General features: G+C 49.3%; 11 protein-coding genes across 11 annotated transcripts; 6 read left to right on the top strand and 5 right to left on the bottom strand.

The window, feature by feature from the left end:
- Window positions 1-856: 856 nt before the first annotated feature.
- On the top strand, window positions 857-1,971 carry N7510_005709 (Gfo/Idh/MocA family protein; the record flags this gene model as incomplete). Its single annotated transcript, XM_056977635.1, has 2 exons — window positions 857-902; window positions 959-1,971. The coding sequence occupies 2 exons, from the start codon at window positions 857-859 to the stop codon at window positions 1,969-1,971; spliced, it is 1,059 nt and encodes a 352-aa protein (XP_056833667.1).
- A 2,003-nt stretch (window positions 1,972-3,974) lies between these two features.
- acuF (phosphoenolpyruvate carboxykinase PCK1) lies at window positions 3,975-6,094 on the top strand (the record flags this gene model as incomplete). Its single annotated transcript, XM_056977634.1, has 3 exons — window positions 3,975-4,156; window positions 4,220-4,496; window positions 4,751-6,094. The coding sequence occupies 3 exons, from the start codon at window positions 3,975-3,977 to the stop codon at window positions 6,092-6,094; spliced, it is 1,803 nt and encodes a 600-aa protein (XP_056833666.1).
- A 330-nt stretch (window positions 6,095-6,424) lies between these two features.
- Window positions 6,425-7,099, bottom strand: N7510_005707 (uncharacterized protein; the record flags this gene model as incomplete). Its single annotated transcript, XM_056977633.1, has 1 exon — window positions 6,425-7,099. One exon carries the CDS (start codon window positions 7,097-7,099, stop codon window positions 6,425-6,427), a length of 675 nt encoding a protein of 224 aa, XP_056833665.1.
- Window positions 7,100-7,907: 808 nt separating this feature from the next.
- On the bottom strand, window positions 7,908-9,359 carry N7510_005706 (questin oxidase family protein; the record flags this gene model as incomplete). The annotated part of the gene is made up of 4 exons (XM_056977632.1): window positions 7,908-8,710; window positions 8,773-8,900; window positions 8,953-9,107; window positions 9,159-9,359. 4 exons carry the CDS (start codon window positions 9,357-9,359, stop codon window positions 7,908-7,910), a joined length of 1,287 nt encoding a protein of 428 aa, XP_056833664.1.
- Window positions 9,360-10,165: 806 nt separating this feature from the next.
- On the top strand, window positions 10,166-11,152 carry N7510_005705 (TAXI family TRAP transporter solute-binding subunit; the record flags this gene model as incomplete). The annotated part of the gene is made up of 1 exon (XM_056977631.1): window positions 10,166-11,152. One exon carries the CDS (start codon window positions 10,166-10,168, stop codon window positions 11,150-11,152), a length of 987 nt encoding a protein of 328 aa, XP_056833663.1.
- A 774-nt stretch (window positions 11,153-11,926) lies between these two features.
- Window positions 11,927-14,561, bottom strand: N7510_005704 (Tetratricopeptide-like helical; the record flags this gene model as incomplete). The annotated part of the gene is made up of 3 exons (XM_056977630.1): window positions 11,927-14,207; window positions 14,256-14,406; window positions 14,468-14,561. The coding sequence occupies 3 exons, from the start codon at window positions 14,559-14,561 to the stop codon at window positions 11,927-11,929; spliced, it is 2,526 nt and encodes an 841-aa protein (XP_056833662.1).
- A 1,480-nt stretch (window positions 14,562-16,041) lies between these two features.
- tpcG (oxidoreductase tpcG) lies at window positions 16,042-16,998 on the top strand (the record flags this gene model as incomplete). Its single annotated transcript, XM_056977629.1, has 1 exon — window positions 16,042-16,998. One exon carries the CDS (start codon window positions 16,042-16,044, stop codon window positions 16,996-16,998), a length of 957 nt encoding a protein of 318 aa, XP_056833661.1.
- A 1,757-nt stretch (window positions 16,999-18,755) lies between these two features.
- On the top strand, window positions 18,756-19,139 carry N7510_005702 (uncharacterized protein; the record flags this gene model as incomplete). Its single annotated transcript, XM_056977628.1, has 1 exon — window positions 18,756-19,139. The coding sequence occupies one exon, from the start codon at window positions 18,756-18,758 to the stop codon at window positions 19,137-19,139; it is 384 nt and encodes a 127-aa protein (XP_056833660.1).
- A 2,174-nt stretch (window positions 19,140-21,313) lies between these two features.
- Window positions 21,314-23,687, top strand: N7510_005701 (putative C6 transcription factor; the record flags this gene model as incomplete). The annotated part of the gene is made up of 3 exons (XM_056977627.1): window positions 21,314-21,808; window positions 21,862-22,347; window positions 22,419-23,687. The coding sequence occupies 3 exons, from the start codon at window positions 21,314-21,316 to the stop codon at window positions 23,685-23,687; spliced, it is 2,250 nt and encodes a 749-aa protein (XP_056833659.1).
- Window positions 23,688-24,572: 885 nt separating this feature from the next.
- Window positions 24,573-24,933, bottom strand: N7510_005700 (valyl-trna synthetase; the record flags this gene model as incomplete). Its single annotated transcript, XM_056977626.1, has 3 exons — window positions 24,573-24,631; window positions 24,735-24,851; window positions 24,903-24,933. The coding sequence occupies 3 exons, from the start codon at window positions 24,931-24,933 to the stop codon at window positions 24,573-24,575; spliced, it is 207 nt and encodes a 68-aa protein (XP_056833658.1).
- Window positions 24,934-26,749: 1,816 nt separating this feature from the next.
- On the bottom strand, window positions 26,750-27,190 carry N7510_005699 (anthrone oxygenase family protein; the record flags this gene model as incomplete). Its single annotated transcript, XM_056977625.1, has 1 exon — window positions 26,750-27,190. One exon carries the CDS (start codon window positions 27,188-27,190, stop codon window positions 26,750-26,752), a length of 441 nt encoding a protein of 146 aa, XP_056833657.1.
- Between the last annotated feature and the right edge of the window lie 486 nt (window positions 27,191-27,676).

Raw genomic sequence — 27,676 nt, 5'->3', positions numbered from 1 at the left:
AGGCCCGACCACATCTTTACTTAACCACTCTTCAACATGCCCCAAGAATTGACTGATGATCAACTAAAGCATATAAGACGATGCGTCGCGCCTCGTAGCTCCCCTTCTTCCCCTCTTCTCTCGAAAGAAGAGCAAGAGGAGCGCACACGAGAGATGCGGGAAATGTCTAGGCGCAGAAGGCCCGATCCCACTGTTTATGTAGCTCCTGTCTATTTATGGAATGTCTTCTTCGTCATCGTCCTGGGTGCAATCGGACTCTGTGGAGTCTACCAAAGGGGGTTAGGGTTTGTGACAGAAAGCATTATGACCCCACCGGCAGGAGTTGTCTTGATACTACACAGCTTTATTTCTTGGTGAGAATGTTTGTCCCGAATTGTATTTACATCGCTGATGATTTCTAGGTGGCTGCTACGTTGCAAAGATGTTCCACTCTATCAAATGCTGCACTCAAGGGTAATATGCGATCTGAATCAGCAGGTTTAACAAGATAGAAAAGCCAAATGTAAATCAGAATTCCACTACCACCTTCTCTGGAATAACTGTGTCACAACCTATATAGATAGCACATCTCACCACAATACCGTCCTCTTGCCGGCAACCAATATGTAGGGAGGTTCCTCGACACAGTGCTTGATATTGTCAAGGGCACAAAGCCATGTGGGGTAATGCCCAGTTAACCACTTCGCGCTGAATAATAGGTGCAATGCGGAGAACAGGCCGTTTCACTCTAGGCAGTCGGATCGGCATGGTCCGCATTTTATCTCCCCGAGTACCGGGACGCGGATTATTTTAAAGGGCTTTGCCGTTTGCAACTCATCGAAAAAGATAAAAACTTTATCTTGTTTCTAACAGCGAAATGGTTGGAATCGCTGTACTGGGTGCTGGCCTGTTCGCCAAAGAGGGTATGTGAATACTATTTACAACCGCTTAAATTCGAACACTCACCATTTGTATCTAGCCCATCTGCCGGCTTTGATAAAACACCAGGCCGATATACTCGCGGTTTATTCGCGCTCGATCAAATCGGCCCAGTCCCTTGTCACTGCCGCCGCTGCTCTGGATGCACCAACCTCGCACATCGATGTCTACGCCGATGAGCTGACCTCGGAGAACAAAGGGCTGTCGGCATTACTCAAGCGCGAGGATATTGGTGCCGTCATTGTTGCCCTTCCAATCCTCATTCAGCCCGAAGTTGTCCGCCAGTGTCTGGCGGCTGGCAAACACGTGCTGTGCGAAAAGCCCGTTGCCAAGAATGTGCAGACAGCGGTGCAGTTGATTTCCGACTACGAAAAGGACTTCCGTCCTCGCGGACTGGTGTTCTCAGTGGCCGAGCAATTCCGCTACGATCGTGCTTTCACCCGTGCTCGCGAGCTAGTAGTGGCCGGTGGCCGCATTGGCAAGTTGAATCACATCCATGCCCGCGTTTGGGGAAACATCCAGCCTGTTGAAAATCAGTATTACGAGACCGAGTGGCGCAAGAACCCGGAGTATCAGGGCGGATTTGTTCTAGATGGCGGCGTGCACTTTATCGCGTTGATTCGTTATGTCTCCGGGCTGGAGATCGTCAAGACTCTCAGCATGTGCCGTCAGACATATCCGCATCTACCTCCTCTGGACACCGTTAACGCAGCCCTGCAGTTTGACAGCGGCGCTTCTGGGTCTCTAAGTATTTGCTTTGCCTCCTGCAAGGGAGTTTTCGAGTTTGTTTTTGTTGGTGATCAAGGATCTGTGACCATCTCGGCTGTGGAGGATGCGAAGGATCGCCGACGCATCGTTATTGAGAAGGCGGATGGTACTAAGGACGAAGAGATCATTGATGGAGAGGGTGTCTCAGAAGAGGTCAAGGCTTTCCTGGAAGCGGCATCTAGCGGAAAGCACGAGGAAAAAGCAGGAGCCCGGGAGGCATTGGCGGACGTTGCTGTCGTGGAGAGTCTCTGTGCTGGAGGAGGACCAGTGCAGGCCCTATTGTGATGTTGTAAATAAACAGAATAGTCAATTCTACAATGCATTGGACCTAGATCTGTGATTGTATATAAAATGAACGAGTATTGAGAATGTCAAAGAAGACATCTCAAGACTACCATGGTCGTACTCTTGAAAGTGAACAAGCCAGGGGAACGGAACGACCCCGGATCTAGTTCCCGGATTGCACGAACTCTTCCTCGGCCCAGGAAAACAGATATGTCGAACAAATTATTCGAGCGCAAACAACCCGCGTGGTCAACTGACATGGCCTAAACCATAGCCGTGGGTAAGACAGATCCCCCAGCGGGAGGGGCTTAGACAAGCGATTGGTAAGGATAACCGAGAGCAGCTATAAACAGGACCAGTGCCCACGCTAGACCCCGCATTCTTACTGACCATGCGGTTTCCCCAGACATGGATGCCAAGATGAACATGGTCAGGTGCGTCGGAGAAATGCTGTGCCCTGCAATAATACTACAGTAATCATCATAGCACAGCCACCATTGATTATATTTAGGTGATGCCGTGGGGGCATGACGAGAATCTATACATGTCAGCCGTGTCGGGCAAATTAGGAGCCCAGTCGATCTTGTCTCTCTTGCCTCGCGGGCCAGACCACTTTGAAACCGCGCCGGTTGGGCACTCAGCCGGATGATGAATCAAAAACAAGACTCGCCTATCAGGGCGGGTGAAGTAGGAAGGCCATCTCGGGGTGTTTGATACCGATAGCCCCTGTTAGAGGTGGTCTGTTGGTCCGCTTGATAAGAAACAGGTCAACAACGGAGTTTTTGTTCTGCGGAGGACAGGGTGAACTGGTTCTCCACTACTACTAGAAAAAAAAAAGGCCTCAGCCTCCTACATAGTTCAAACCCGTCTTACATTATTGGATCGGCGGGATGCCGTTAAAATTGAATCCGCTACGTAAGCCGACCAAAATTCGCGCAGAAACAAGGCAAATCATCATGGTCTGGAACTCGTAACCTCAAAGGTTTCCCGAGACCGTAGCCGGAGTCGGGATCCGCCGCTAACCACGGAAGATCTGGGCGAGCTTGTGATCCTGTGGACAAAAAACCGGACATTGTTAGGCCGGGCCGGGGGAAAGCGAAAACTGCTCACGAAAGAGACCCCGTGACTGATCAAAGGTTATTTTGGCCGTGTCAGGGATGGCAGGTCGAGACCATGGCCTCCCAGGAATTTCCGGAACCGGAGCCATTGAGAGTATTTTTGTGCGGCCAGCATTTTTTCTTTCTGATTGAAAAGACGCCGGGAAACAGCGGCAATATGTTCAGCCCACCCGACACCTCCTGGTGAGGTGGAAATGTGTGGGGTATGATTGGCTGAGAGCGCCGCGATCGATGATCCAGACTACATCATCCTCGGCTGGTTAATCGCCGTTATTGGAGACGGCGGAGAAGAGGAGGACCCAAGGGTTAACGTGTTCCAAGGGGCTGTCGTCATTCCGTCAGAATTGTCGAGGAGCTCCGATGTATGATTGTTCGGCAGCCGAGTAACGGACTAATAATGAGTATCGGAGGAGTGATAGGATAGGAGGCCGGCAGTCGTGTTGATCGACCGTGAAGAGCTTAGGTCAGCGCCTCCCCGCGATGATTTCCCTTCTGGTGAAGTCATTGGCGCGTCATTCCAGTCGTCCGTGGCTGAATGCGACCAGTCGTGCCAGGGAAAGAGATCACCGTTCACAAGACAGGAAGCGCTCAACTGTAGAACCTAGGTTGCTGGTGAGCGATAAAAGAGAACCACTGGCATCCATAGCTTTTGACTCTCCATATCATCAACTGCACAACAATACGAGTGAAATAGATATCCGGCTGGAATTCGTTACCCCTCGGGTCAAGTCGGACAACGCCTCCTCGCATTTGCAACCCACGGCAACGCTTCCACCTCGACAACCGTTCGGCGCTTCAGCTCGGCCCTCAGCCCCGACATCACCCGTGGCACTGTGGAGAAGCGCAGGGGAAAGTTGACCTTCATACCAAGTATCGTCGCGGACCATGGCCCCTGCCGGCAACAATTATATACCCCCCGGCCGCCCCGAGTCTCCTGGTCCTTTGGCAGAAGACTTCATTAAACAGCAAGTCGCGAAACAACGCAACAACAACTACCATTCTACTTCCCTCAGAAACATGGTTGCCACTTCTGTAAACCGCACAGCCCTGCACCCCGGTGGTGTCCAGTATGTTGTTTCTTGATGTCGTTGTCGTCCTTAGGTCGCCGTCGCTAACCTATCCATCCATAGACCGGGCAAGGGTCACACCGAGCTGGAGGAGGAGCTGCACGAGACCGCGCACATCGACTACGATCGCGTCGCAATCATTGCCAACCCTGCTGTCCCTGCTCTCTATGAAGATGCCCTGGTCTACGAGACCGGTACTGCCATCACCTCCAGCGGTGCCCTCAGCGCATACTCCGGTGCCAAGACCGGCCGATCACCATCCGACAAGCGCATTGTCAAAGAAGAGTCCTCCGAGAACCAGGTCTGGTGGGGACCGGTCAACAAGCCCATGACTCCTGATGTAAGTGCTCATGTGTCTTTTTTCGCTTTCCTTCACATACCTCGGAAGCATGCCCTTGCAGCCTCCAGGGATCCCTTGCATATACATCCGGGGTTCAAGCTTTTCTAGTTTGTGTAACGCAAACCACCCCTCCCTCTGCACTTCGCTTTCCTTTTTTCTATTCTGGTCCTCCATACTTCCCCAATTGTTTCCTTCCTTACTTTTACCTCGGCTATTCCGCATCTCATGCAATGACATCATACTGACTCCCCCAGGTCTGGCGCATTAACCGTGAGCGTGCTGTCGACTACCTCAACACCCGGAATCGCATCTATGTCATTGATGGGTACGCCGGTTGGGACGAGCGCTACCGCATCAGCGTGCGCGTCGTCTGCGCCCGTGCCTACCATGCTCTGTTCATGCGCAACATGCTGATCCGCCCTACTCGTGAGGAGCTGGAGCACTTCCATCCCGACTATGTCATCTACAACGCTGGCTCTTTCCCCGCCAACCGCTTCACCGAGGGTATGACCTCGGCCACCTCCGTGGCGATCAACTTTGCCGAGAAGGAGATGGTTATCCTGGGTACCGAGTACGCCGGTGAGATGAAGAAGGGTGTCTTCACAGTCCTCTTCTACGAGATGCCCGTCAAGCACAACGTGTTGACCCTGCACTCCTCGGCCAACGAGGGCCAGAACGGCGATGTCACTGTCTTCTTCGGTCTGTCCGGTACGGGCAAAACCACTCTGTCCGCCGACCCCAAGCGTGCCCTGATCGGTGACGACGAGCACTGCTGGACCGACAAGGGTGTCTTCAACATCGAGGGCGGCTGCTACGCCAAGTGTATTGGCCTCTCTGGCGAGAAGGAGCCTGATATTTTCAACGCTATCCGCTTCGGCTCCGTTCTGGAGAACGTCGTCTTCGACCCCACCACCCGTGTCGTCAACTACGACGACAGCACCCTGACCGAGAACACCCGCTGCGCTTACCCCATCGAGTACATCGAGAACGCCAAGATCCCCTGCAAGAGCGATTCGCACCCGACCAACATCATCCTGCTGACCTGCGACGCGCGCGGTGTCCTGCCCCCGATCTCCAAGCTCACCACCGAGCAGACCATGTTCCACTTCATCTCGGGCTACACCTCCAAGATGGCCGGTACGGAGGACGGTGTCACCGAGCCCCAGGCAACCTTCTCGTCGTGCTTCGCCCAGCCCTTCCTGGCCCTGCACCCAATGCGCTACGCCAGCATGCTGGCCGACAAGATCAAGCAGCACAAGGTCAACGCCTGGCTGCTGAACACCGGCTGGGTCGGCGCCGGCGCCACCACCGGCGGCAAGCGCTGCCCGCTCAAGTACACCCGCGCCATCCTGGACGCCATCCACAGCGGCGAGCTGGCAAAGGCCGACTACGAGACTTACGACGTTTTCAACCTGCACGTGCCCAAGGCCTGCCCCGGTGTGCCGGATGAGCTGCTCAACCCCAAGAACAGCTGGACTGCCTCTACGTCCTTCAAGGACGAGGTCAACAAACTGGCCGGCCTCTTCAACGAGAACTTCAAGAAGTACTCTGACGAGGCCACTCCCGAGGTCATTGCTGCCGGACCCAAGCCGCTATAAACTGAACTCATTCGCCCCAAAATTTCTGTTTCTTGTTTCTCAAATTTCTTTTTCGACTCATTGCATGGCGCGTTGCGTTTCCTTTTTGCTTTCGATCTTTCGTGCCCTTTCGGCGTCCGCACTTGTGGATAAGTGCCGCGATGATCTATTTCTTACTCAATTTACCGGATATGTTCTTTTTTATCTCTGAATAGGGAGTTGCGACGATGGCCGTCCCCGGTCTACAATACGAATAGTTAAATGAAATCAGAATTCGATAAATGAATGAACCTTCTGCAGTGTAGTAGGTAGGTAGGTAGCAACCTGCCTATGTAGTTAATCATTACAACATCATCGAAATTGTGGTCTCAGATAAATCTCAATCGAAGCAGAACACACGAAGTTGGTCCATCCAGCAAACCTCGCGCGCGGGATAATAGAAATGCAATCTCCGGCCTGGAGTTCCAACTCTGCTAGCTCCCGCACACTCAACCCATCCCCAACACCCGAATCATCATCCTGCTCATTCTCCACGCCAGCCCGATAAATAACAACATTCTCTCTAACAGTCTTACTAGCATGCACATTTGTCACAAGCCGCCTATACCTATCCCGCTCCGAAGAAACACAACTCTCTCCGCGGTCAGACGCGCGCTCAACCTTCAAATCAAACCACGTCCACGAGTTTCGGAGCGTGCCATGATCCTCTCGGAAATTGCTCCACCCCTGGTCGTGGCTCTGAATCTGGATTCGAATTTCGCGGACGGGGAAGCGTGCCCCTTCGATAGGTAAGCTGCGGAGATAGGGTTCCTGGCTGTCGGAGTTGCGCTGGGTGTAGGTAACTTGTTCGGTGCGGGAGACGCGGTGCCGGACCCAGTATTTGGCGTGTTCGAGGATCTGAAGGGTTATTTCGGTGGGAACTTTCTGCGACAGGATAATCAAGGCTAAGAGTGCATCGGAGGGGTTTCGTGGGTAGTAGACTTGGTTGTTGTTTGTGGAATTTGAGGTGGAGGCCGCGGTTCCCATTACTCATTAATTAGGATCTAGGTGTGGTTTCTAATGATGTAGGATAGATCGATGGTGAGGCTCAAGGTTGGAACTGGGTTGGGTTGGTGTCGGGCGGTAGCTTAGTATATATTTCACTGCCTAGAGTTATGAGTGGCTATGCCAAGTCTAGATCCACTTAGTGTGCCCTCGCTTTTCTCGTACTTTATATGTTTAATCCGGACAACGGGAACCTCAGGGGCAGGTTGCCTTGAAATTTGCCTTCCCCTATATTCTGAGCACCGTGTTCCTCTTCTTGTGCCACCCTGAAACAGCAGGACTGAGTTGTCGGGAGATTGACGACATGTCTATCAAAAGAGTCAAGGCGGGGGAGCTCAAGGAGTATACAACTGAGCGGAGGTCAAAGGCAGGAAGCCGATTGATTGATCGAGTGCGCGGTCGGCCCATGTGAGGATGGGACTACATACGATGATGGTTTAGCTCAATTGGATAGGCACAGGTTACTATTCGTAACTTTATTCTCGGACAGGTCTCGACCACAATGATACGCATTCGCTCACTTTTGACATAGCTTGAGTAATTAGCTGGATTCTTGTATTCATCGGTAGTAACAAATGCTGGTCGTAGATCTACTTATAGCGCTTTGCGCTCGTTCTTCTAGATATCCCACTCAATCCTGAGATGGAAATGAAATCTAATCTCCTCGGTAATAGGATGCTTGAGATACTGCTCAATATCGGTCCTTTACAGTACATCACTGCCAAAGGGGTGTACTCTATAGATGCTAATCCAAGGAAAACCGACTGCAATAGCACTGAGAAAGCTAGTATCACTCAGGTATATATCCATCGCGATTCGGAAGAAATCCCTCAACACCCAGTCCAAACCCCTCCCACCCGTCAAACTCAGCTAAAAACTTAGCAGACGCCTTCCGATAGAAATCATTCTTCGACCCATACGTCTCCTCAAACGCCTTCGGAGCCCGGATCACCTTAAAGAAATGCGAATCCTTCATCCACTTGTGCCGTAGAGCCCTCCTGGCTACCAAATCCCAGTCATCCCCATCAGCCAGCTGCACAGACTCAATCGCGTCAATCTGATCGAAGTTAACCTCAGGTTTAAGCTGACAGATGTACACAATAATCACGAAAAGCGCATATTGTCTCAGAATACAGCTCCGCTGGTCCTCAGGGAACAACTCCCACAGAACGCGCAGGGCATGCGCAACAGTCATGGTGTGGACAAGGTAAAAGTCAAACTTGCGCTCTCTATCACCGGTTGCAATAGCCAGCAGGACCGAGACGTCGCAGCAATTTTCCAGCTGCTGGAGAGGGTTGTCTACTTCCCATGCATTCCAGTGTTCCAGGACGGCCTCAAAACGCTGTTGCATCAGAGATTCGGCGTTCGTGATGCCCTGATGCTCGAAGAGGCCGTCAAAGCGTTTGTCATCGTGGATGCGCCTGATGACGTCCGCCAAGCTGGATGTTTTGTAGGTGGAGTTGTCAGCGGGATAGTTGTCTAGTAAGCCATGTACTTCGATATTTTCAGTGCAGCCCAATGACAATGCCTCCGTTGCAACCGTGGGAGCTCGGAGCTCCCACGCATAGGCGAGGTGGATAAAGGGATGACCAACTATGGTATGGTGCGTCGATCAGCAGGATTCGAGGCGGAAGAGCCAAAAAACAAAGACTTACGACCACCACTGAAGCCATTGATGAGCGGCTCCGGCCTAGGAAACAGATACTGTCGCAGCACCTTCTTCCAGTCACCATTGTTGCGCTTCAATTCTTCATCGAAGTACTGCACGTAGGCCACCGTATACCTTTTCTCCAGTCAGCGTAAAGTCAATGATAGAATGGGCTTCTCCTACATACGATTTCTGCCCTAAAAACTCTCTCCAATTATTCCGTGAAATAGCAGCGCCTGTAATGAACGTATCATTAATCTCTTTCAATGTCGTGACTTCGTGTTCATAGAGCTCTTCTAGCTGCTCGGCAGATGCACCCAGGAAATAGGCCGAGCCCAGTAGCTACTCCTTCGTTAGCAAACAGACCGCACTGTGCGCTGGGAGGGATAGTACATGAGGAAGATGGCTGTGAAGAATCAACTTCGGTTCGCGCAAAGGGGCAACGGCGGTGTGACCCTGCTGAAGGAGGCGGCGCAGCGTGTTTGCCCTCTCGTCCTGTATATCAAGGATGTACACAGGTTTCAGGCTATTCAGGTGGGTAGGTCGTGGAAGCCGGACCAGTCGCGGGGGTGATCCATTAAGTTCAGTGGCCATTCTGATATTTTTCGTGCATGAACACTCGTAGGCTACGTCTCTCCAGGAGAGTATGCTTATACATTTTATGTTGCTCCAGCGGCCATGATTCGGTATTCCCCAAGATACCACACATGCAATAGGTACGTACAACGTTCCCCGCACGGTATTGGGTGCAGTGGGACACTGCAAGGGTCCAGGAGAGGTTATTGTAATGCTCGGCTTTTGGATTCAGACAATGGGCTTCGACGGGACAAGCATCGGCTTTAGTAATTCTGCTTGGCATTTATCTTTCCTAGCTTATTGCTATTGTATAGCCCCTCTCTTATACTCCCAGTATATGTCCGCTATCAATTTTCTCCGTTCTAACCATGGCATCTGATATTCCAAGGGGTTGTTGCTTCACCGGCACTCTCCGCGATGGGGATCCTAAAGGAGAGACAAAACAGATTGGCACCTGTACGCAAGATAATTTACCTCGGGGATTTGCGCTATCTAACGTTAGTCAACCAAAAGTGACTTGGTTATCCGAAACTTAATGAGGAGAGGTCTCGGTCTTTGCGGCTTTTGGGTGAAATACTCCTAAGCATCTACTATAGCGATATCTCCACCACAGGAATCCCCGAGCCTACTCCACTGTACAGTGTCCCCTCTCCCCTCTTATGTTGGTGGATATGGGACCCAACGAATTATAAAGCAGAATAGAATGAAGCGATATATCTTCATTTGGCTCATGTCGTTCTTGCTTTACATTCGCAAGAAAACTAGAGGAATCCCCAATTCACGCGAACTCAACTAGTTGCAGCATTAGCCGACACGTCCTGACCATGACTAGCCAAACAAACTGCCCCTCGATCAAGCGCTCAATCGAACTCCGCTGCATAGGAGACTGGGGCCAGGCCAACTTCCACCGCATCCTGTCATGGTTAACTCAAGATTTCTGCGACCGTGCCGGCCCCGCCAGCCGCACATTGATAATGTCGCTCCGGGACGGCGGCCTCGAGTCCCCCCTTCAGGTGCATAATGGGCAGGCGGATATGGGAATCTGCACGCCTGCGGGATTGCTTAAAGCCGCGGCGGAGGGGAAGGAGATCTTTGAATCGACGGGCCCGTTGCCTGATTTGCGCTGTCTCGCGGTCTTGCCGCAGCGGGATCGGATGATGTTTGCCGTGAAACCCTCATTTGGGGTGCGGTCGTTTACTGACATTCGCGAGAAAAAGGTTCCTTTGCGGATTGCCGTCTCCGTCGATGACGGGACGAATCTCATCGGGTATGTCTCGGCGCGGATCCTGGAAGCACACGGGCTAGATGAACAGACCGTTCAGTCCTGGGGTGGGTCTTGGTTGAAAGCATGTCGACCAGAGCAAGTTCTGGCCTTGGTGGAAACTGGCCAAGCGGATGCTGTAATCCAGGAAGCCATAATGACGCCCTGGTGGAGAAATTTGATCGAGAGTCAGGCGCTTGTCCCCGTGCCCGTTGAGGAAAGGCCCATGAACAAGCTGGCATCCCGCATCGGCTTCCAACAGGCAACTGTGCAGGGTAATTTCTGGAATACCGTTGATGAAGATATCTCATGTGTCGACTTCGCCGATTTCTTGGTCCTAGTCCGCACAGATATGCCTGATGATGTTGCCTATCTGCTAACATGGTGCTTGGTCGAGACGAAGGAGACCATTGAAGCCCAGTATAAGCATATCCCCCCTGAGCGCAGTCCTCTGTCATATCCTCTCGAGCCAGCGAAGATGGCCCAATCAACAGTCCCTCTGCACCCTGCGGCAGAGAGGTTCTATCGCGAGAGAGGGTTTTTGAATTGAGGAGTCCGTGCACACTTGGACAACTGAGTTTTCCTGACTTTGCGATAAATCGTGACAATAGTAAGGCTCAATAGGTTCTGGAGTAATATGTCCAGCGTCTTTTTGTGATTTGGTCGGTGTATGTATATGCCGTGCCGATTAGAAGCCTACTTAACGCCACAGCAATTCCTGTCGAAATGAAGTCTTGTATTTTGGAAGAAAATCTGTTCGAGAACTGTTCTCATCAATCTGTCTACTACTATAAAACACTCATAGCATATCAGTTGGAGCCTTTACATTGCCGTCAACAAAGAGCCTGTCTAAGAATTGGATATACAGCTATATTCGCAATTGGCTTCCATGTTTTACACGAGAAACTATCTCAAGCCACACTGCCAACATGCTGGTGAAACCTCCTAGGCTAGATTCGGCTTGGCTGCATATCGTCCTTGCTTTGAACAGTCTTGACGTATACGGACGTAATACGGGCTCGCAAGTTACTCGTTTATTCGAAAGAAGAATTCTAGAAACTTGCATACAAACCAAGGGCCGTTGCCTGCCGATGGGCTCCTACAATCTGATATTAATGAGTTTATTAGATACGAACTACTTTCAATGCTACTATACTTAATGCATTCAGACGCTATGTGTTTTGATGGAATCTTAACTGCTGGATGTTACACCCTGGACATCCAACGCATTACTGTAAGAGAAACCGAGCTGTTCATCTTTACGATGACAAAATTTGCTGCTTTCTTTACGTTTCGTTATCACCAAAATAACGTCCTTTCTATATTAATCCTGCTTTCTGCTGAAGAGGCGCGAGAAGATTTCGCACCTACGGTGTCCGTCGGCTTGGGAAACTCGCTTTGAGGTTTCTGTAAAACTGGCTAGGATTGGGTCCTCTTTTGTTTTCGTTGCCATTTTGTCAGACTGGGAAGACGGGTGGTCACCCTTCGCACGCCATTCATTTAAAGTAGACTTGGAAGACACGGTATGCGGGTGGTCAGGGCCTAGTTTTTGGTCGCGGAGTCGAACGCATTCGGCCATCAACAGCAAAGCGGTCTTGTCTTGACCCAATGACCTAAAGGTATGGGCTAGGTTGTTCATGCCAGTCAGAGTGTCGGGATGCTCTGGCCCTAAGACCCGCTTGCGGGTCTCCATCACTTGCAACTGTAGCTCTTCGGCGTCCTTCCATCGACCCTGATTCCAGTAGGTTAAGGCTAGGTTGTTCATGCCATTCAGAATGTCGGGATGCTCTGGCCCTAGGACTCGCTTGCGGGTCTCCAGCACTTGCAACTCTAGCTCTTCGGCGTCCTTCCATCGACCCTGATTCCGGTAGGTTGAGGCTAGGTTGTTCATGCTAGTCAGAGTGTCGGGATGCTCTGGCCCTAAGACCCGCTTGCGGGTCTCCATCACTTGCAACTCTAGCTCTTCGGCGTCCTTCCATCGACCCTGATTCCGGTAGGTTGAGGCTAGGTTGCCAATGCCAACCAGAGTATGAGGATTCTCTAGCCCTAAGACCCGCTTATAGCTCTCCATTACTTGCAACTGTAACTCTTCAGCGTCCTTCCATCGACCCTGATCGCAGTAGGTTAAGGCCAGGTTGGTAATGCTATCCAGAGTGTCGGGATGCTCTGGTCCTAAGATCTGCTTGCGGGTCTCCATTACTTGTAGCTGTAGCTTTTCGGCGTCGTTCCACTGGCCTCCAAGCTTGTATGCCAACCCAAGCATTTCAAAGCTGTCAAGCGTCTTTTCATTATCCAGGCCGAATAAATTCAACCTTGCAATTGTTGCTTTCTTTGCCATTATTTGGCTATCGACGAAATCTCCTCGAGTCCAGGCAAAAGATGCTGCCTCGTGAAGCAGCGAACCCCATTCTCCTAATATGTCCTTTTCATGTGGCTGGTGTGCAACTGCTTTTTGCACGTGAGCGAATAGCAACTGGCACCTAGGCCAGTTCTCATATTTTCCTTCTGGGAATTTGCGGTGAAGGGTTCGGATGAACTGTCCCTCCCACTTTTCAAGCTGTTCATGCGCCTCTAGCCACTCTTGCATAGCTAGTTGTACCAGGCGATGTATCTCAAAGTTCACTCCATCTGCACTGATGGATATGAACGAGTAGTCTCTTAGCACCAATATATCGTCCTCAAACTTGTCAACCACGCTGACACTTGCGCTTTCGTCTTCATTCCTGCCATCCCTTGTCGGATCCACGTTAGATGCAGGAACACCGCTCAATTTCTGTCTCATCTCTTCGTTTTCTCGAAGTAGACTGTCAGGTATGCCCTGTCTATCGAAAAAGCTCATAAGAGACAATAAATCCGCCGCGGATGGGCTTTCTTGCCGAATACAATCAAATGATATTTGCCAGGTGATGAGGATGGAGTTTTTGGCTTCCCAGTCTCTGCGAAGCTGGCCCCCCTCATAAGTAAGGAGGCTTTTCTTCTGGCGGTCGCTTCTCCGAAAGTTTTCCAGATACTGTGTAACTGATAGGCGCGGTAACCGTTGCTTGATATAGGCCGCGGCTTGTACAATCGCAAGCGGCATGAACTCGAGTGCCGCAGTCAGCTGAATGACGTCTTCCCTGGCAGCTTGCACTCCGAGCTTCTTGTCAAAGAGTGTTGTTGCATGGGTTTCGTCCATCGGTTCAACTAAAATAATATCCCTATCTTCCACCATGTGTGATACCACGCGTCTGCGCCGACTTGTCATGATGATTAAGCCGTTCAAGCTCTGCGGGAAGTATGCCCGGATACATTGTTCTGGCGTGCCACTCTGATTACTCCCTAGGCCATCCTGAGCGACCAGTGAAATTTTATGGAGTGATTGCTCATCATCCAGGTTATCAAGGATGAGAACCCATTTTCCCTTTGTTTCGTCCTGAAGCCAGTCATGAAGGAGTTTGAATACGTTTGCCTTGGGATGCTGCCGACCGGGTATCCGAGCTCGGTCGACAATATCTCGACAACTTTGCTCGAAGCGAGTTGCATTGCTGGCGTGAATCCAGAAAACCCACGTCTCGGGCGATTGATCTCGAACTCGATAACAGTATTCGATAGCAAGTTGCGATTTTCTTCTAATCTATTAGCATGGGTAAATCCGTCGTCCTTTCCGAACCCACCCAACGCCACCTAGGCCGAGAAGTGCTATCCGAGATCCCGGTACAGAGCCTTTTTCGTGTATTTGATCAAGTAGCGTTCCACGGTCGACAAAGTCTGGGTCGCGACGGAACGGGACGGTCGATAGAGGATTCGGTGGGGTTTCGGGTCGCTCTGGGCCAAGAAGCGGCGATTAATTAACTTGATCACTTTTCTAGGGCCTTGCGAAATCTACCTGAGGGCAGATAGAACTGCGGGTTGTGGATAGGGGCATTATTAATCCCAATCTGGAGCCCCGAGTTTGCGCTGCCAAATGAGAGCCATGCCATGATTCAAGCAACTCTTGGGGTGCAATGTGCATCTTCAGGTAAGGGACAAGGAACTGGCCACATAATCAAGAGAAAGGTACCTTAGCCTCATTATCAGGTGACTTCAGGTGACTTAACAGCAAATCGCGCTGCACTCTGCCAAACACAACTAAATTAATCAGTCTGCAGGCGCGGCTGAATTACGATAATCCCGCATCTGTACTGTAGTACTAGGAAAAACAACGACCATCTAACCCTCCAGCTGTCAACCACGACCCAAGCCTTCCGTCAGCCATTGTGGAAGTGGTGCAAGTTGCAACAAATTCGGGACTCAGGCAGGCGGTAACATGTACGACGAAGTAGAAGTAGATCTATTGCACAGGCTACGAGAACAATCTGAGAGAGGGAAGACCCAGGATGTACCGGCACAAGTTGGTGAAACTGTTTAATTCCATCCATCCTTGCAATAGAGCTTAACCAAGTGCTTAAGGAATGCCACTTTTGAGCACCATTCAACAAAATACAAAAGTGAGTCCATTCGACACTCGCCTCGACCCCCTTTTGCTGGAAAGTCACTCCCCTCGTGCAACCAATACACCTCCGCCGTACTATCCACCGGACTTAGCGAGTCTCGGACGGGCATTATTGATTTTGCACATGGTGATCAAAGTGAAATGGACCACACCCAGAGAGAATCGCCCCGGTGGTGTATTACCCTGCGGGGCTGTACGGCGGTGCGCGGAACAGAGGTGACGTCGAACAGAGGAGACGCTGAGATAAACGAAGGCACCGATCGCGAGGGCAGTGACGGGAGGGTTCTGGAGTTTACCAGACTCGTAGATTTATCGCCACTGCTTTTGTGATTAATGTCATTGGTAGGTTGGTTTCTATGCCGGGCGGTTGCAGCACTACTCCGCCCGGCATAGAGGGCGATGTTACCTGGAGAATGAGGGTTAGACAGGAGGCACCAGAGTACTGTATGAATATGGGGCTCGCTGCCCTTACCAGAGCCAGGCTGCCCCGGTGAAGCCGATGGCCTGGGCTACACGAAACTCGACAGATGACCACATAATTACTTCCTGGACGAATTACAAATATTTGAAATAGGACAAAAGGCTCCCAACGATGAAATGTGACTTACAAGGAAAAGACGTAGGCTTCTTGGTTTCGTGACGAGTGCAATAAGGTCCACATAGGGCATATACTTTGGTGGCGCGCTGTCAAAAGCCGACAAAGACCGGTGCGGCGTGCGGGACCTTTCCACGGAGGCCCCTTTTTAGGAAGAATCCCAGGGGTCGAGCTCCGAGGGCGGGGCGTAGAGGTGGTCTTGCAACAAAGAGTTATTCTTTGGATCTACATAGACTGGGGGGTAACTGAGCTGCGTCAAGATTATAATGTATGAGCTGTGTCGTAGAACCCATGCCTGCTTCCTACAGAATCACTTGAGACCATTGTCCTACGCCAACCCATACTACGGTAGCCCGCTGGTTGAAAATTCATCATGTATGTGAAGCTCGGTGTAAAGCTTGAGCTAAAGGCTAACTTACCACCGCAAACAGTACCAGACACTAAGATATTATCCCTCTCGTTCGATATGGCGAATGTAACAGCCGCGCCAACTGGACAATGCTTCGCCTTATTAGGTGCTACAGGGAACACTGGGCGTCTAATATTAAAAAAGCTACTACAGACGACGTCTCCTGGGATAGAGATCAACATTTATGTCCGCTCTCATTTAAAGCTCGAGGGCCTCTTTCCTTCCCTATCTTCCGACCCGCGAATCACCATCTTCGAAGGAAGCCTCAAAGATAAAACTCTGATCCTCAATTGCCTTTCCGGAGCAAATACAATCATCTGTACCGTTGGTGAAAATGAGAATATCCCTGGAGTATCCATTTTGCGGGATTGTGCCAGGGCTATCCTCGACGCCCTATCGTCACTGCGAGCCAGTACACCAACACCAACCGGGTGGGTACCGCCACGCTTGCTCTTGTTGTCGTCCGCAACATGGAACCCTCGCTTTGCCGCTGATCGACCAGTGTTGCTGCACTGGATGATTCGCAATGCCTTTTCCCGGCCGTATAGCGACTTAGTCAAAGCTCAACAAATGCTCCTGGATGTCCCTGATCTCGTAGATCTGCTTTTGGTCCAGCCTAATGCGCTCGTCAAGGAGCCAGCAACAGGATGCGTGATCAGTTCAGAGTTTGCATACATCGCAGTATCCTACGAAGATCTGGCGGATGGATTTGTGCAGCTGGCCAGATTGCCCGAGTATGCGAATACCGCTGCGATTGGTGTGTCAAGCGCAAGAGCTGAAAATCAATTGCTGTATATGCCGTTTGTCATCGGAAAGGTCATTCGAGGCTTGTTATTCCAATTTGTGCCTGGGTATTGGCAGGCGGAGTACGCTCTTTCTAGCCATTTTGCTAGTCTAGGGGGAAAGACAAAGACCGGGTAAACTGGTTTATGAAATCGTGTATTGCTTTTTGAATGCTTCTTTGTCTTACCGATCTACCGACATAACCTATTTCAAAATAGTTAGTCAATTAATTCCAAAACTTCAACTTTCGGCCAACTATCGTAAATCCTTGCAAATCATGAAACTTGTCATCTTATGTACGCTATTCGTGGTAGAGCAATACTAGTGAATTGATCAGATGGGGTAGGCCGCCGCTGATGTGGCTGAATTAGGCACGCTCGTGCCTTTAGTAGCAAGCTTCAAGTATGGAATGGAGTGGTTGTTTGGACTTAGCTGGTATTAGTTATAGAATTGCTCTCACCTCGACGTGAGCTATATTTTACTTGGCTACATAGCGATATCAAGGAAAGAAAAACCAATTAATTGGCATTTCGTGAATCTCTATCATTGCTAGACTCTGACCAGAGATACACGTCAGAATGATGCATCCAGAGTTCTCCTACTCTAGAGTAAACAAAGCAAGTTCAAGACTTCAGAGATTGAAATTCCGGCTGCGGCCTCATTTCTCTTTGTGATAACCGCTCGAAGTACAGGCACAGCCTCAAGTAATGCTGGGCACCACAAGTCCATTCTCAGAATCGAATTTCCACTCAGTTGCCTCTTTGTGGTGGATCTTGTCTTGAATAAACTCGCAGACGTGAGTATTTGGATCTTCACAGTGCTCTATCCATCCGTTTTGAGTAATCATAGTTCTTGGTAGATTTATGCTAGCACGGGAGTAGTAGGACATGAGACTAAAATTTCAGAATCCTCACGGGACTAACGGGACCTAGCAAATGGACCAAGATGTTTTTAGTCTTGTGGGAAATGTCACGGGTTAGTGACTATAGCAGGGCTATTGCAGGACGTGCACAGTCAAATTGCACCAAGATGAAGCCAAATCAGAGGATCTCGAGGCTATAAATTAGCCAGGAGGCCAATTATCATCGTCAAACTAACATACGTAGTTATTGAGGCTAGCTGGTTGAAAAGATATGTTTCGTTCAATAATATAAAGCTGTGCTCGAAATCGGCTTGACCAGTACACTATTCAATAACGCTTCCATAACCCCACGGCCAAGACCTTAGCGCCGATAATTCATTAGAGGGCCAGATTCAATCGTGGAGCAACGTAAAATCCACATCGTATGGTACCGTATCCTCCTACTGTATGGAATCTTACACAGTACGTACAGAGTAGAGAACTCAAGGGAGTTCTTTAGAAGACGATTATGGGTATCCACACACTATCCGAAGAAGAGTCCGCGTGACATCTATTACCTAAACGATGAATAGAAAATACACCCGTCTTTTGATATACACCGCCCATTTCCTAATTAGGTATACAATGGTGAGGCCTCAAAAATTTCTGTGAGAGCAGCTGAACTTGCGATGATGGTGAGTTCTTCAGCTGATCTGCCCCACTACAAGCCGGCCATACTATTTGTTACTCGTATTCTACTAGGAAGCTGCAGATCGGAATATTACAGTGGAGAATCATGAGTGAAAGAAGAAGGATCTGTAGACTAGAAGTTTAAATAGAAAAGGGATGAACCACCACCTCATCGCATGTTCAAGCTAGCAGTAACTAGTTCCCGCTTACTTTGTAGATCGAGTAAATCTGTAGGAAGGGTACAACAAATAGTGGATCCATTAGATCGATCAGACGCAAGTCTCATGTATAAATACCCCTAACTCGCACCTACTGTTTCGAGCAAAACGTCTATCCACGTTCCAACAACCACCACATTTTCAAAATGAAGGCTTCGATTCTTCTTATTGCCGCCTCTGCTAGCTTTTCCCTAGCTCAGCCTACTTCTTTTGTCGAGCGCGCTGGCAGTGTCTGTCCCATCCCGCCTACTATTCCTTCCTGCTGCAAATTCATCAAAAGGGGTGATGCACCGCCCTACCTGACCTGCACTGCCGGTAAGATAAATCCTCTCATAACCAAGACATTTGGCAAGGATAAAATCTTGCTGACCTACATTAAACAAACAGCTCCGAGTGCAAATAATTATTCCAGCTTCAGGAAGACCTGCGCCGCTATCAGTAGAGAACCTGGCTGCTGCTTTGAATCTGCTCTATCTAATAACGACTCGCCTGCCGAAGGGACCTGTATCCCCCCCAATTTCAGTGCTTAGAAACCCCCTTTGATTCATGTGGCTCTACAGTATTTTTGGGAAACGGTGTTACCGCCTACACTCTTTCATTACACTGCATTCTAAAAAGGTCCACCGGAATGAGGAAGACAAGAAACCAATGAAAGGACATATGTATATATTAGAGTCTCAAGATGAGAAAAATAATTGAATATCTAACTCTAAACTTGATCAATACACAAGTGCACTTCCTCATATTCGGAAGACGGCGGGTGCTTTCGGCAAAAAATAACTCTCTCGAAGAATGATCTCAGCTTTACCCAAAATCCACTATTCTTCGCTTAAAGCGCTCTTGTTCCTTGCGTTTCCAGGCTCAGATTCAACAGTAATCTCAGCAACTGCTTGGCCGATGGTAACGATGTCTCTTTCTTTTACGAGGAGATGTTGTATAACGCCTGTCTTGGGAGCATATACTTCCACTGTAACTTTTTCGGTTTCGATAACTGCTAGCACATCGTGCTGTTCCACATATTCCCCCACTTTGTGATTGAATGACTGCACCGTTGCCTCTTTCAAGGACTCCCCACCCAGTGTGAGAATTTGAACTGTGGCTCTAGAATCGTATCGATGGGGGAAGATGCTGAAGGGCCGAAAGAGATTAGGTGGACTGCTTGCAGCACATCTTCTGGGGCGATTGAACTGAAGGACTGATTTATAGAGATTGAGCAACCTCCTCGAAGATTTAAATGCCATAGTGCGAAGATGCAGAGAAGATTGATAAAGTCAAACACTGAGATACTGTCAAACGAACCTCCTCGTTCCACCAAAAAATAAGTTCTGGCTGGTACATACCTAACCGCACAGAACTCGCACTTGACCCACGTAGTTTGAAAGAAGATATATTTAAAGCCTGGGGCATGCTGAAGACTCCGAAATTCACGTGATTGCGCTTCGGCTTGGGACTATACTATACTTGGAGTAGGATTAAATAGCGTCGGTATGAGCTATGAGGGCAATAAACAAACGCTCCGCTGTTATAATAATACAGTGATTTATAGTACATCTATACGACCAGGGATTCTGTATCGATTCCAATAAATAGTTTAGCGTTTCTTGGCATTAGGGTTCGAGAAACAACGAAAGAGTGCAGGTGGGAACACCGTTTCCTGGAACTACTATAAGGCCAAATAGTGATATTCAGAATGGATGCAATCATATTTCTACATAATAAACAATTGTTGCCCGTGATCAACAGGACAGTGCACACTGTGGCTTCTCTTGCGGATAGATATTTAACAAATGAAATAGGCAACTCGTGTAGGAAATTTGTTTTCGTTCGCGTTAAGTAATCAAGTAATATTACGTAGAAAGATACGATACCATATAGGATGGACATTACTCTGTCCCTTAATTCAAGGCGACTTGCTCAATGACTGATATGCGTTAAGGTCTTGGCGGTGGGACCAGAAGAGAGTTATCAAGTGTGTGTTGTCAAGCAGATTTCGAGAATGACTGTATGTATTATGTAACAAACTTATAATTAACAGGACCCTCGGATTTACGAGCAAGAGGTGTTTCCATTCGAATTTCTTCAATTGGGGGGAATTACTGTATCTGCCTTTTCTCTGTCGCTCGCTAGATCTCCTCTTGCCCTTTTGAGGCTCATCCCTCGCCTACCTACTTAGGGAACATGCCTTTGTCACCTTTTTGGTATCACCGCTCCTGCAGACGAAAAACGAGCCATGTCAAAAGAAAATAGAGATCTTGTTGTCTATGTACCCGGATTCAGTGACACCAAAGTACGGGCAGCGGACACTGGCGTACTGCAAGCTGTGTTCCCGTGGGTTCCGGCTCTTAACTGAAAGCTCTAATTCACATGACCTGGGCGGTAAGCCAACCTTAAGAGAGCAAGAACTGTAACGTATGGCCGCAACAAGTGTCACGACACCAGGCACCTACAACTAGTTCCCAAGAACTACACCCTCTACTCTCAGGATTGGCCTCGATTTGAGAAATGCGGAACCAATAGGCTCGAGGGCTGAATGCGCCAAAGGAAAATGAACCAACGCCCAGGCCTAGACTGAACGAATTTAAACCCGGTCTTCGCCCTCATGTTCTGGCCTGTTGAACTGAGCCTTACATCAAAGAACACTCCAAATTCCCTATTCCTCCTGTAAATACATACTGTTTCTATCCTGCACCGTGGATGGTTCACGATGGTGGATCCGACCAACCCCGCTGTCAAGCTTTCAGGAGCTGCGGTTCAGTCTCGATCGTCTGCGCCGCGGGTCCGGCTCAGCTGCGAAGATTGCCGCCTGCGCAAAGTGAAATGCGATAAGCTCAGCCCTTGTACAAGCTGCGTGCGGCTCGGCTTTGCCTGTCGACCTGTTGAAAGAGCCCGTCTGCCGCGAGGCCGGGCAAGGAAGCTCCCCGAACGGGATCAGGGCTTCGACAGGGGATTAGCAGATCGAGTCGCGAAGCTCGAACAGCTTTTGAAACAAGTCACCGCGGAGCGTGATGGTGATTCGACCTCCTCTAAGCCGCCACCGTCGACGGTACCCGGCACCAACACCAAGCACGGCTTTGAAACCGAGATAGTCGGTGTCAAGGCTTGGCAAGATCATCCCTCCATGACCATGAGCCCGCCGCATCGGCCTCGCCCGTCGACGACTTACTTGGCTAGTTCATTTTGGGAAGATATTATGCAGCAGGTAGGCACATGATTCTCCCATGCGTCGAACTGCAGTTGATGTCAGTATGATAGACACAAGAACTGCGCGCTGTTCTGGATGACCGTCTTGAAAACGAGCAGCTGGAAACCAGGCAACCATCTGACAACGAGACTTCACTTGTCAGCTCCGCCACCCCGGAAAGCGTATCCAACTCACCTGTGTTTTATCGAGGCGGCAGTATCTCAGCTCTAACGCGTCGAAGCCTGTGCGAGATCTACTTGCGCAATGTTGATCCGGTGTTCAAGATCCTGCATCGTCCCTCGCTAATTGCATTCCTTCACGATGAACAGCCATACCTTGACTATGAATTGGATCACCAGGTCCCAGCCACCCTGGCTTCTGCTGTCTACTATGCGGCTGTGTGTACGATGGATGACTCGCAGTGCCAACTGCTATTTGGTACAGACAAAACAACAGTATCAGCCAATCTCCAGAGGCAAACCGATGCCATGCTGAGAAAGGCCGATTTTGTGGCCACCAATGAATTGACTGTCTTACAGGCGTATGTTATTTCATTGGTAAGTTATTATCCCTGACCTAGCGGCATTTCATTCAAATCGAATTGGAAGCTGAACCTGATCATTTTTAGCTTGCTGCCCGCTGCCAAGATCAAAGCCGACGCGTGTGGACCATGCTTGCCATGGCTCTCCGAGTAGGCCAAGCGCTCTGTCTTCATATGCGTGATCCACCTTTTCATGTCAACCCTTTCGAGCAGGAAATGCGTCGGCGTACTTGGCAAGCCATTGGGGTTCTCGACATGGCAGCCTCGTTGGACCGGGCATCTGAACCAATGATGCAATCTGCATGGTTAATGTCACATCCACCCGCAAACATCAATGATGAAGATATCTGGTTCGACATGGTTGAACCGTTTGAGGAATCCCCCGAGGGCACATTCACGGACATGACCCACACATTAATCATTGCAGAAGCACAGTCGGTAGCCAGATCGATTGCGTTTACTGATTTTATTGAGGAAGCCGTGAAAATCATGAGCATTCGACAGCAGAAGCTGAATGACTTCCAGCGAACGGTGTCCACTCTCTTGACTGGGTCCAGACCAGAGCTATCCGCCTTTCAACTGTATGTGAGAAGGACAGCAACGATCATCCATGGCTGGTTGCAGCTGGGAATTTTACGACCAATTTCAAGAAGTCGACACTTCACCCCTCCTCCGGTTCCAGGAGATTGGCTTCTCAGGTTGGCCGCTGATAACTTGCAGAAAGCACACGAATCATATAGCGATCCTACCATGGCTCCATGGGCGTGGTTCGGATCTTTGTGGGTTCCGTGGCATGGACTGGCAGTTGCCCTTGCGGAGATGTGCGTGTGCAAGGATCCGGTCACACTGTCCAAGTACTGGCCAGTGGTAGAGGAAACGTACCACCGATCTAGCTTCTTGATTGCTGATTCCCAGCATGGAATGCTGTGGAAGCCTCTAGAGAAGCTCATGGACCAGGCACGAACCCACAAGAGAGAATTGCTAGGCAACGAGTCCCCTTGCGAAGCAATTGACCAAGTCTCGCCGGGTGACATTTTCTTTGCTTCTGTTCCTGAACGGCCGATGCAGCCAATAAAGCCCGAACTGTTGAACGCCGAACAACTGAACGCTCAGGCTGCGGCGAACTCTCCATTACGTTGGGGTACGTCGAATATTGCTACCGGCCACCAATTCAACCCAGCTGTCGCAATACCACAGACAACTATGCCGTTTACACCCTTCCCAAACATATGTGATGAGGTGGACTTTGCCGATACGGAGTTACAAGGTCCTATCGACAACAACGCGTGGGTTAACTACGATAACTTTATTGGTGATTTATATGCTAGTCCGGATTGCTTTTTCTTGCCACGATGATTGGGTTTGGATTAGATGGAGGCATTTTGAGGATTTAGCTTACCAAGAACTATGCTCTTGAAATCAAGTCTGCAACGCTTTGGGCATAATGAGTGTCCATTCTTCCTCATTGGAGTTTGTGCTCACTCAGGCTTTGGGTGATCATCTTGACGCAAGCCCCCACAATCGAGCTAATAGTCCAAAGCACAAGTGAGCAAGCACACCTGACAAGAAATGAATGGCAAAGAAATTAAGGCATCCTTTGGTTGGATTTAAATCATCGCGAGAGCGAAGAATTTAAACCTCGCCTGGATCCGCGCGGGCTGGGCCCGCTTTAGTCTGCTTAGCTGGAAGACACCGTGGGGTGTATCAGGATTGAGGTTGAATGAAGCTCTGGTTTTTGTGTTTGATTCTTTGATATTCTCAAAAATTGCTGGGCTTTCAGCCTTTTGCGTAATTAACGCAAGAGATCGTCACACTTGCCAGTGTTTCTTCCGCTGGTTAGTTTTACCATCTGCAATTAGTCTGTAATCTTGAACTCGCAAACACGTAATCGATATGGGCCAAAATTTCGCGAAGGCTGTGATGAGATATCAATGTCCTGCATTAGACCATGAACCGAATCGAACGAGGGATGAGCATCATCCGATGGAGTTTGCCAGGCTTAAAAGGTATTGAAAATTGCGCTAAGTTCTGATTTTCTCAAAAAGTTGCTACAGTATATTTTATTGGCTTCTTCTTCCTCAATTCTGTGCTACTCAAAATTGACAGTAAACAGACGGGCGAGGGTGGCCATCTGTTTCTAAATGAACACTTCCTTTCGTCCATATACTTCGAGACCCAACTCGACTCGCACTCGCATAAGTAAAGGACGTGGTAATGGCGGAAATTGGAAGAGAAAAAGGATTAATGGTTTGTCCGGGCGAACCTGGTCGTTGTCTCGGCGCGCTGACGCTCAAGATCCACTAAATATTGTTATATTGTTAGCAACTGTTAGCCTCTGAAGGCGACCGTTCAAATAGTGGGCTTGTGTACAGGTCTTTTCCGACTTTTCTATATCTTCTTTACCTGAACCCCCTAGACTCTGGCCCGTCGGATCTTTCTCTGCGGCTTCGGAAATCTTGGTCTTCGTATCATCATCGACCGGTGGTGGTGGTTCCGTCAGATTACCAAACGAAACACCGACTATAGGCTTCAGTATAGTCTTGGTCGAGCGGAAATCATGTAGTTACATACTTGGATTATGAGAGGCGGAGTCTTGAGCCATCGTGTTGCGCGATGAGATCTGGAATGGAAAAAATGTACTGCTGGAAGTCGAGCGAGGTGGCCTTTGTATATAAACTACCATGAAACCACCTTAATGGCAGTGTCGCCACCGATAAACCTGATTTGAGGTTGAGCGGGCTTCGGCGGGAACCGCCATTGTACAGTACCTGCATATGTCTTCATCCAGAAGGTTGTGCCGATTGGCAACGCAGAGAGAATACATCATTAGCGGATAATCAGGCGGTTACGGTAACGCTACCATTACTGCTCTTTTCTTTAGGCCCCTGGTGCTGAAGCAAAGAAAGCTATAGAGATGTTCCAATTTATCATCAAGCGCCCCACCGAAAGCTAAACGTCAGTGGCGAGAGCAACCGATGGCCAGGGCCGTGCGCTGTATGAGAGCTTCCCTCCAAGTGATCCCTTCAAATCTAACTTGCTGCAAAATTCATTTCTTTGTCATTGATCGTATCTGGTGAGGCTTACTGCTCGAATGTCTTTTACTAAAGCGAATATTTATTAGGTCAGTGGGTGTTTAATATTACGGGCAGGGTATATCGAGTCGACGGGAAGCGCAGAGCGTAAGGCTAGACTAGTGTAGCGACATAGATATACGTCATCTCGCTGAGCTCCCAGGATTTTAGTGCGTAGCCCGGCTAGCATCGAAGCCGGCAAAAATCTAGAAGCGAGACGACAGACCGTAGGGACTGGCGCGGGGTAGGCACTGATAGCGTGCACAAGGAATGCTCAGGGTCGCTTTGGGCGCGTGCTCAGGGAGTGCCCAGTGTTTCTCAGGGCGTGCTCAGGACGTACTCAGGGAGCGCTCAGGGCGGCTCTTGTGCTAACTCGGTGTAACTTTTCTGCGAGTGGTTTGCATCAAGTCGGCAAGGTTAGCCTCAACATTCGATCTAAGAGATCGCCATTCGTACCATGAAAGCCGGACTCATAAATCTGAGAGTCAATAGTATTAGTTGCTGAGTTGGTATAAAGCTAACCTACGCAGGCAAACGGAAACAAAAAACTCCGGGGCATTTGAGTTGTACTGTCCTCGATTTGCTTAACGATCTTTCCAAAATGTGGGACAAGAGACCCCGCACGATAACTATGGTCCCGCAAGGATCTGTTGAACTCTTAGCGTCTAACAAACGAAAACCGAGGGACAGCACAGTCGGCGTATGAAACCAGTGACAAACTGGTGGTTGAGTGGTCTTGCTTAGACTCCGTATAATCACACTGCGTCTACGTACTAGTAGAAAGCATGCCCTGAGTAGCGTCCCACCTCATCCTACCAGGATTGAAAATTATTACCCTTTGAAGGGTGGCACACCGAGCGTCTAAGTTTTTTCCGAGTATTTATTCCTAGTACGTTCCAAGCTTGGCATCTTCCTTTCAAATATAGACTGCTCGCTTTTCCAAAGGAGCTTACTTTCACTGCATCATTTTATTTTGCCCAGACTCACGGAGGCTTATCAGATACATTGGTGCATTCAGTTTGGAGCATAAGCTTAGCTATGTCAGACCCAGAGAGAAAGCTCTGCCTTACAATTACCGGGTTTCGAAAGCCTGGACTAACACAAGAAGCATACTGCGAGTATATGAAAAACGTCCACGCGCCGCTTGTTTCCGACCTCATGGCCCGATACGGTGTGCAAAAAGGATATAGTTACTATTTCATGGCAATTTCGAAAATTAATGTATACGAAACATGGTATGTTCTCTTTTCATCTCCTCCAACCCCCTCCCCCTCTTAACCTTGATTCTAGCCAATTGGCTGACTTTTTGTATAACAGACCATAGTCCTTCAATTATTTGGTCAACCTTCACGATAACACGGCTATCAAACCCGCGAGACCTCCTGCTAGGGGAAAAAGGCTTCGAAGGCCATTAAGAGTAATCCATTTGCTGATTAGGCTTTGGACCTCAAAATCGGCATGTTGCGATAACTGTGGATCTCCTTTTGCCTTTGCAAGCAGCTCCTCGTTTGTATGTTTCATGACAGCCACGGTGAAAGGTACAATGCCCAAGGTCAGAATCGCGGCCGTAGAGTACAACATGGAGCTACGTGGAGCAGATCGTCGGAACAGTGGAGCTCCACTTCTAACTGACCATGCGAGGTAGAAGAACGCCGATGCAGTTGCGGCCGCAATAGGGGGATTTTGTGCTTTCCCTGCCTCAAAAAAGTTCCTCCACTGTTTAACTAGCACGATGGTAGGCAGCCGATCTTCACGCCAAGAACGTTGAATACTCGGAACAGCATTCATGCTAAGTGCTGCGATGTTCCCTGCAAGCTGTCAACTGTGAACATCATCCAAGCCTTATGACTTCAGTTTGCAGGGGCTCTGGCTCAAAAAAAACCGAAACTCACCAGAGAGCCAAGCAGCACCGGCGAAGCCAACAACCTGGGCGATACGGAAACTCATGGGAATCGAGGTCATATTTCTCTTCAGGGATCAGTCCTTTGAGAGGGATCTAATTTGAGACGGAACAAATGGATAACAAAAAAATTTAGATACCGACCGAATTCACTACCGAATACCGCACTTTATTTCAAGCTTCCCGCGGAAGTTATGACGACATTAAATTAAAACAAACTCCGGTCGGTTTTAGCGGCTTTTGTATCATTGCACAGACAGCGAGATACAGAAACCCCTCCAAATTAAAAATTACAGATAAAAGCCTCTCGTTGCATTGAAGACTGGATATGATCGCTCAAGAAAACCTTTCGTCAAATTCTACATTTTGACTCC

This window comes from Penicillium lagena, assembly GCF_028827675.1.
Source record: "Penicillium lagena strain IBT 129212 chromosome Unknown utg000003l_segment0_segment0, whole genome shotgun sequence".
NCBI classification, from domain to species: domain Eukaryota; kingdom Fungi; phylum Ascomycota; class Eurotiomycetes; order Eurotiales; family Aspergillaceae; genus Penicillium; species Penicillium lagena.
Note: the sequence above shows the minus strand (reverse complement) of the source record. Positions and strands in the feature narration are given on the sequence as shown.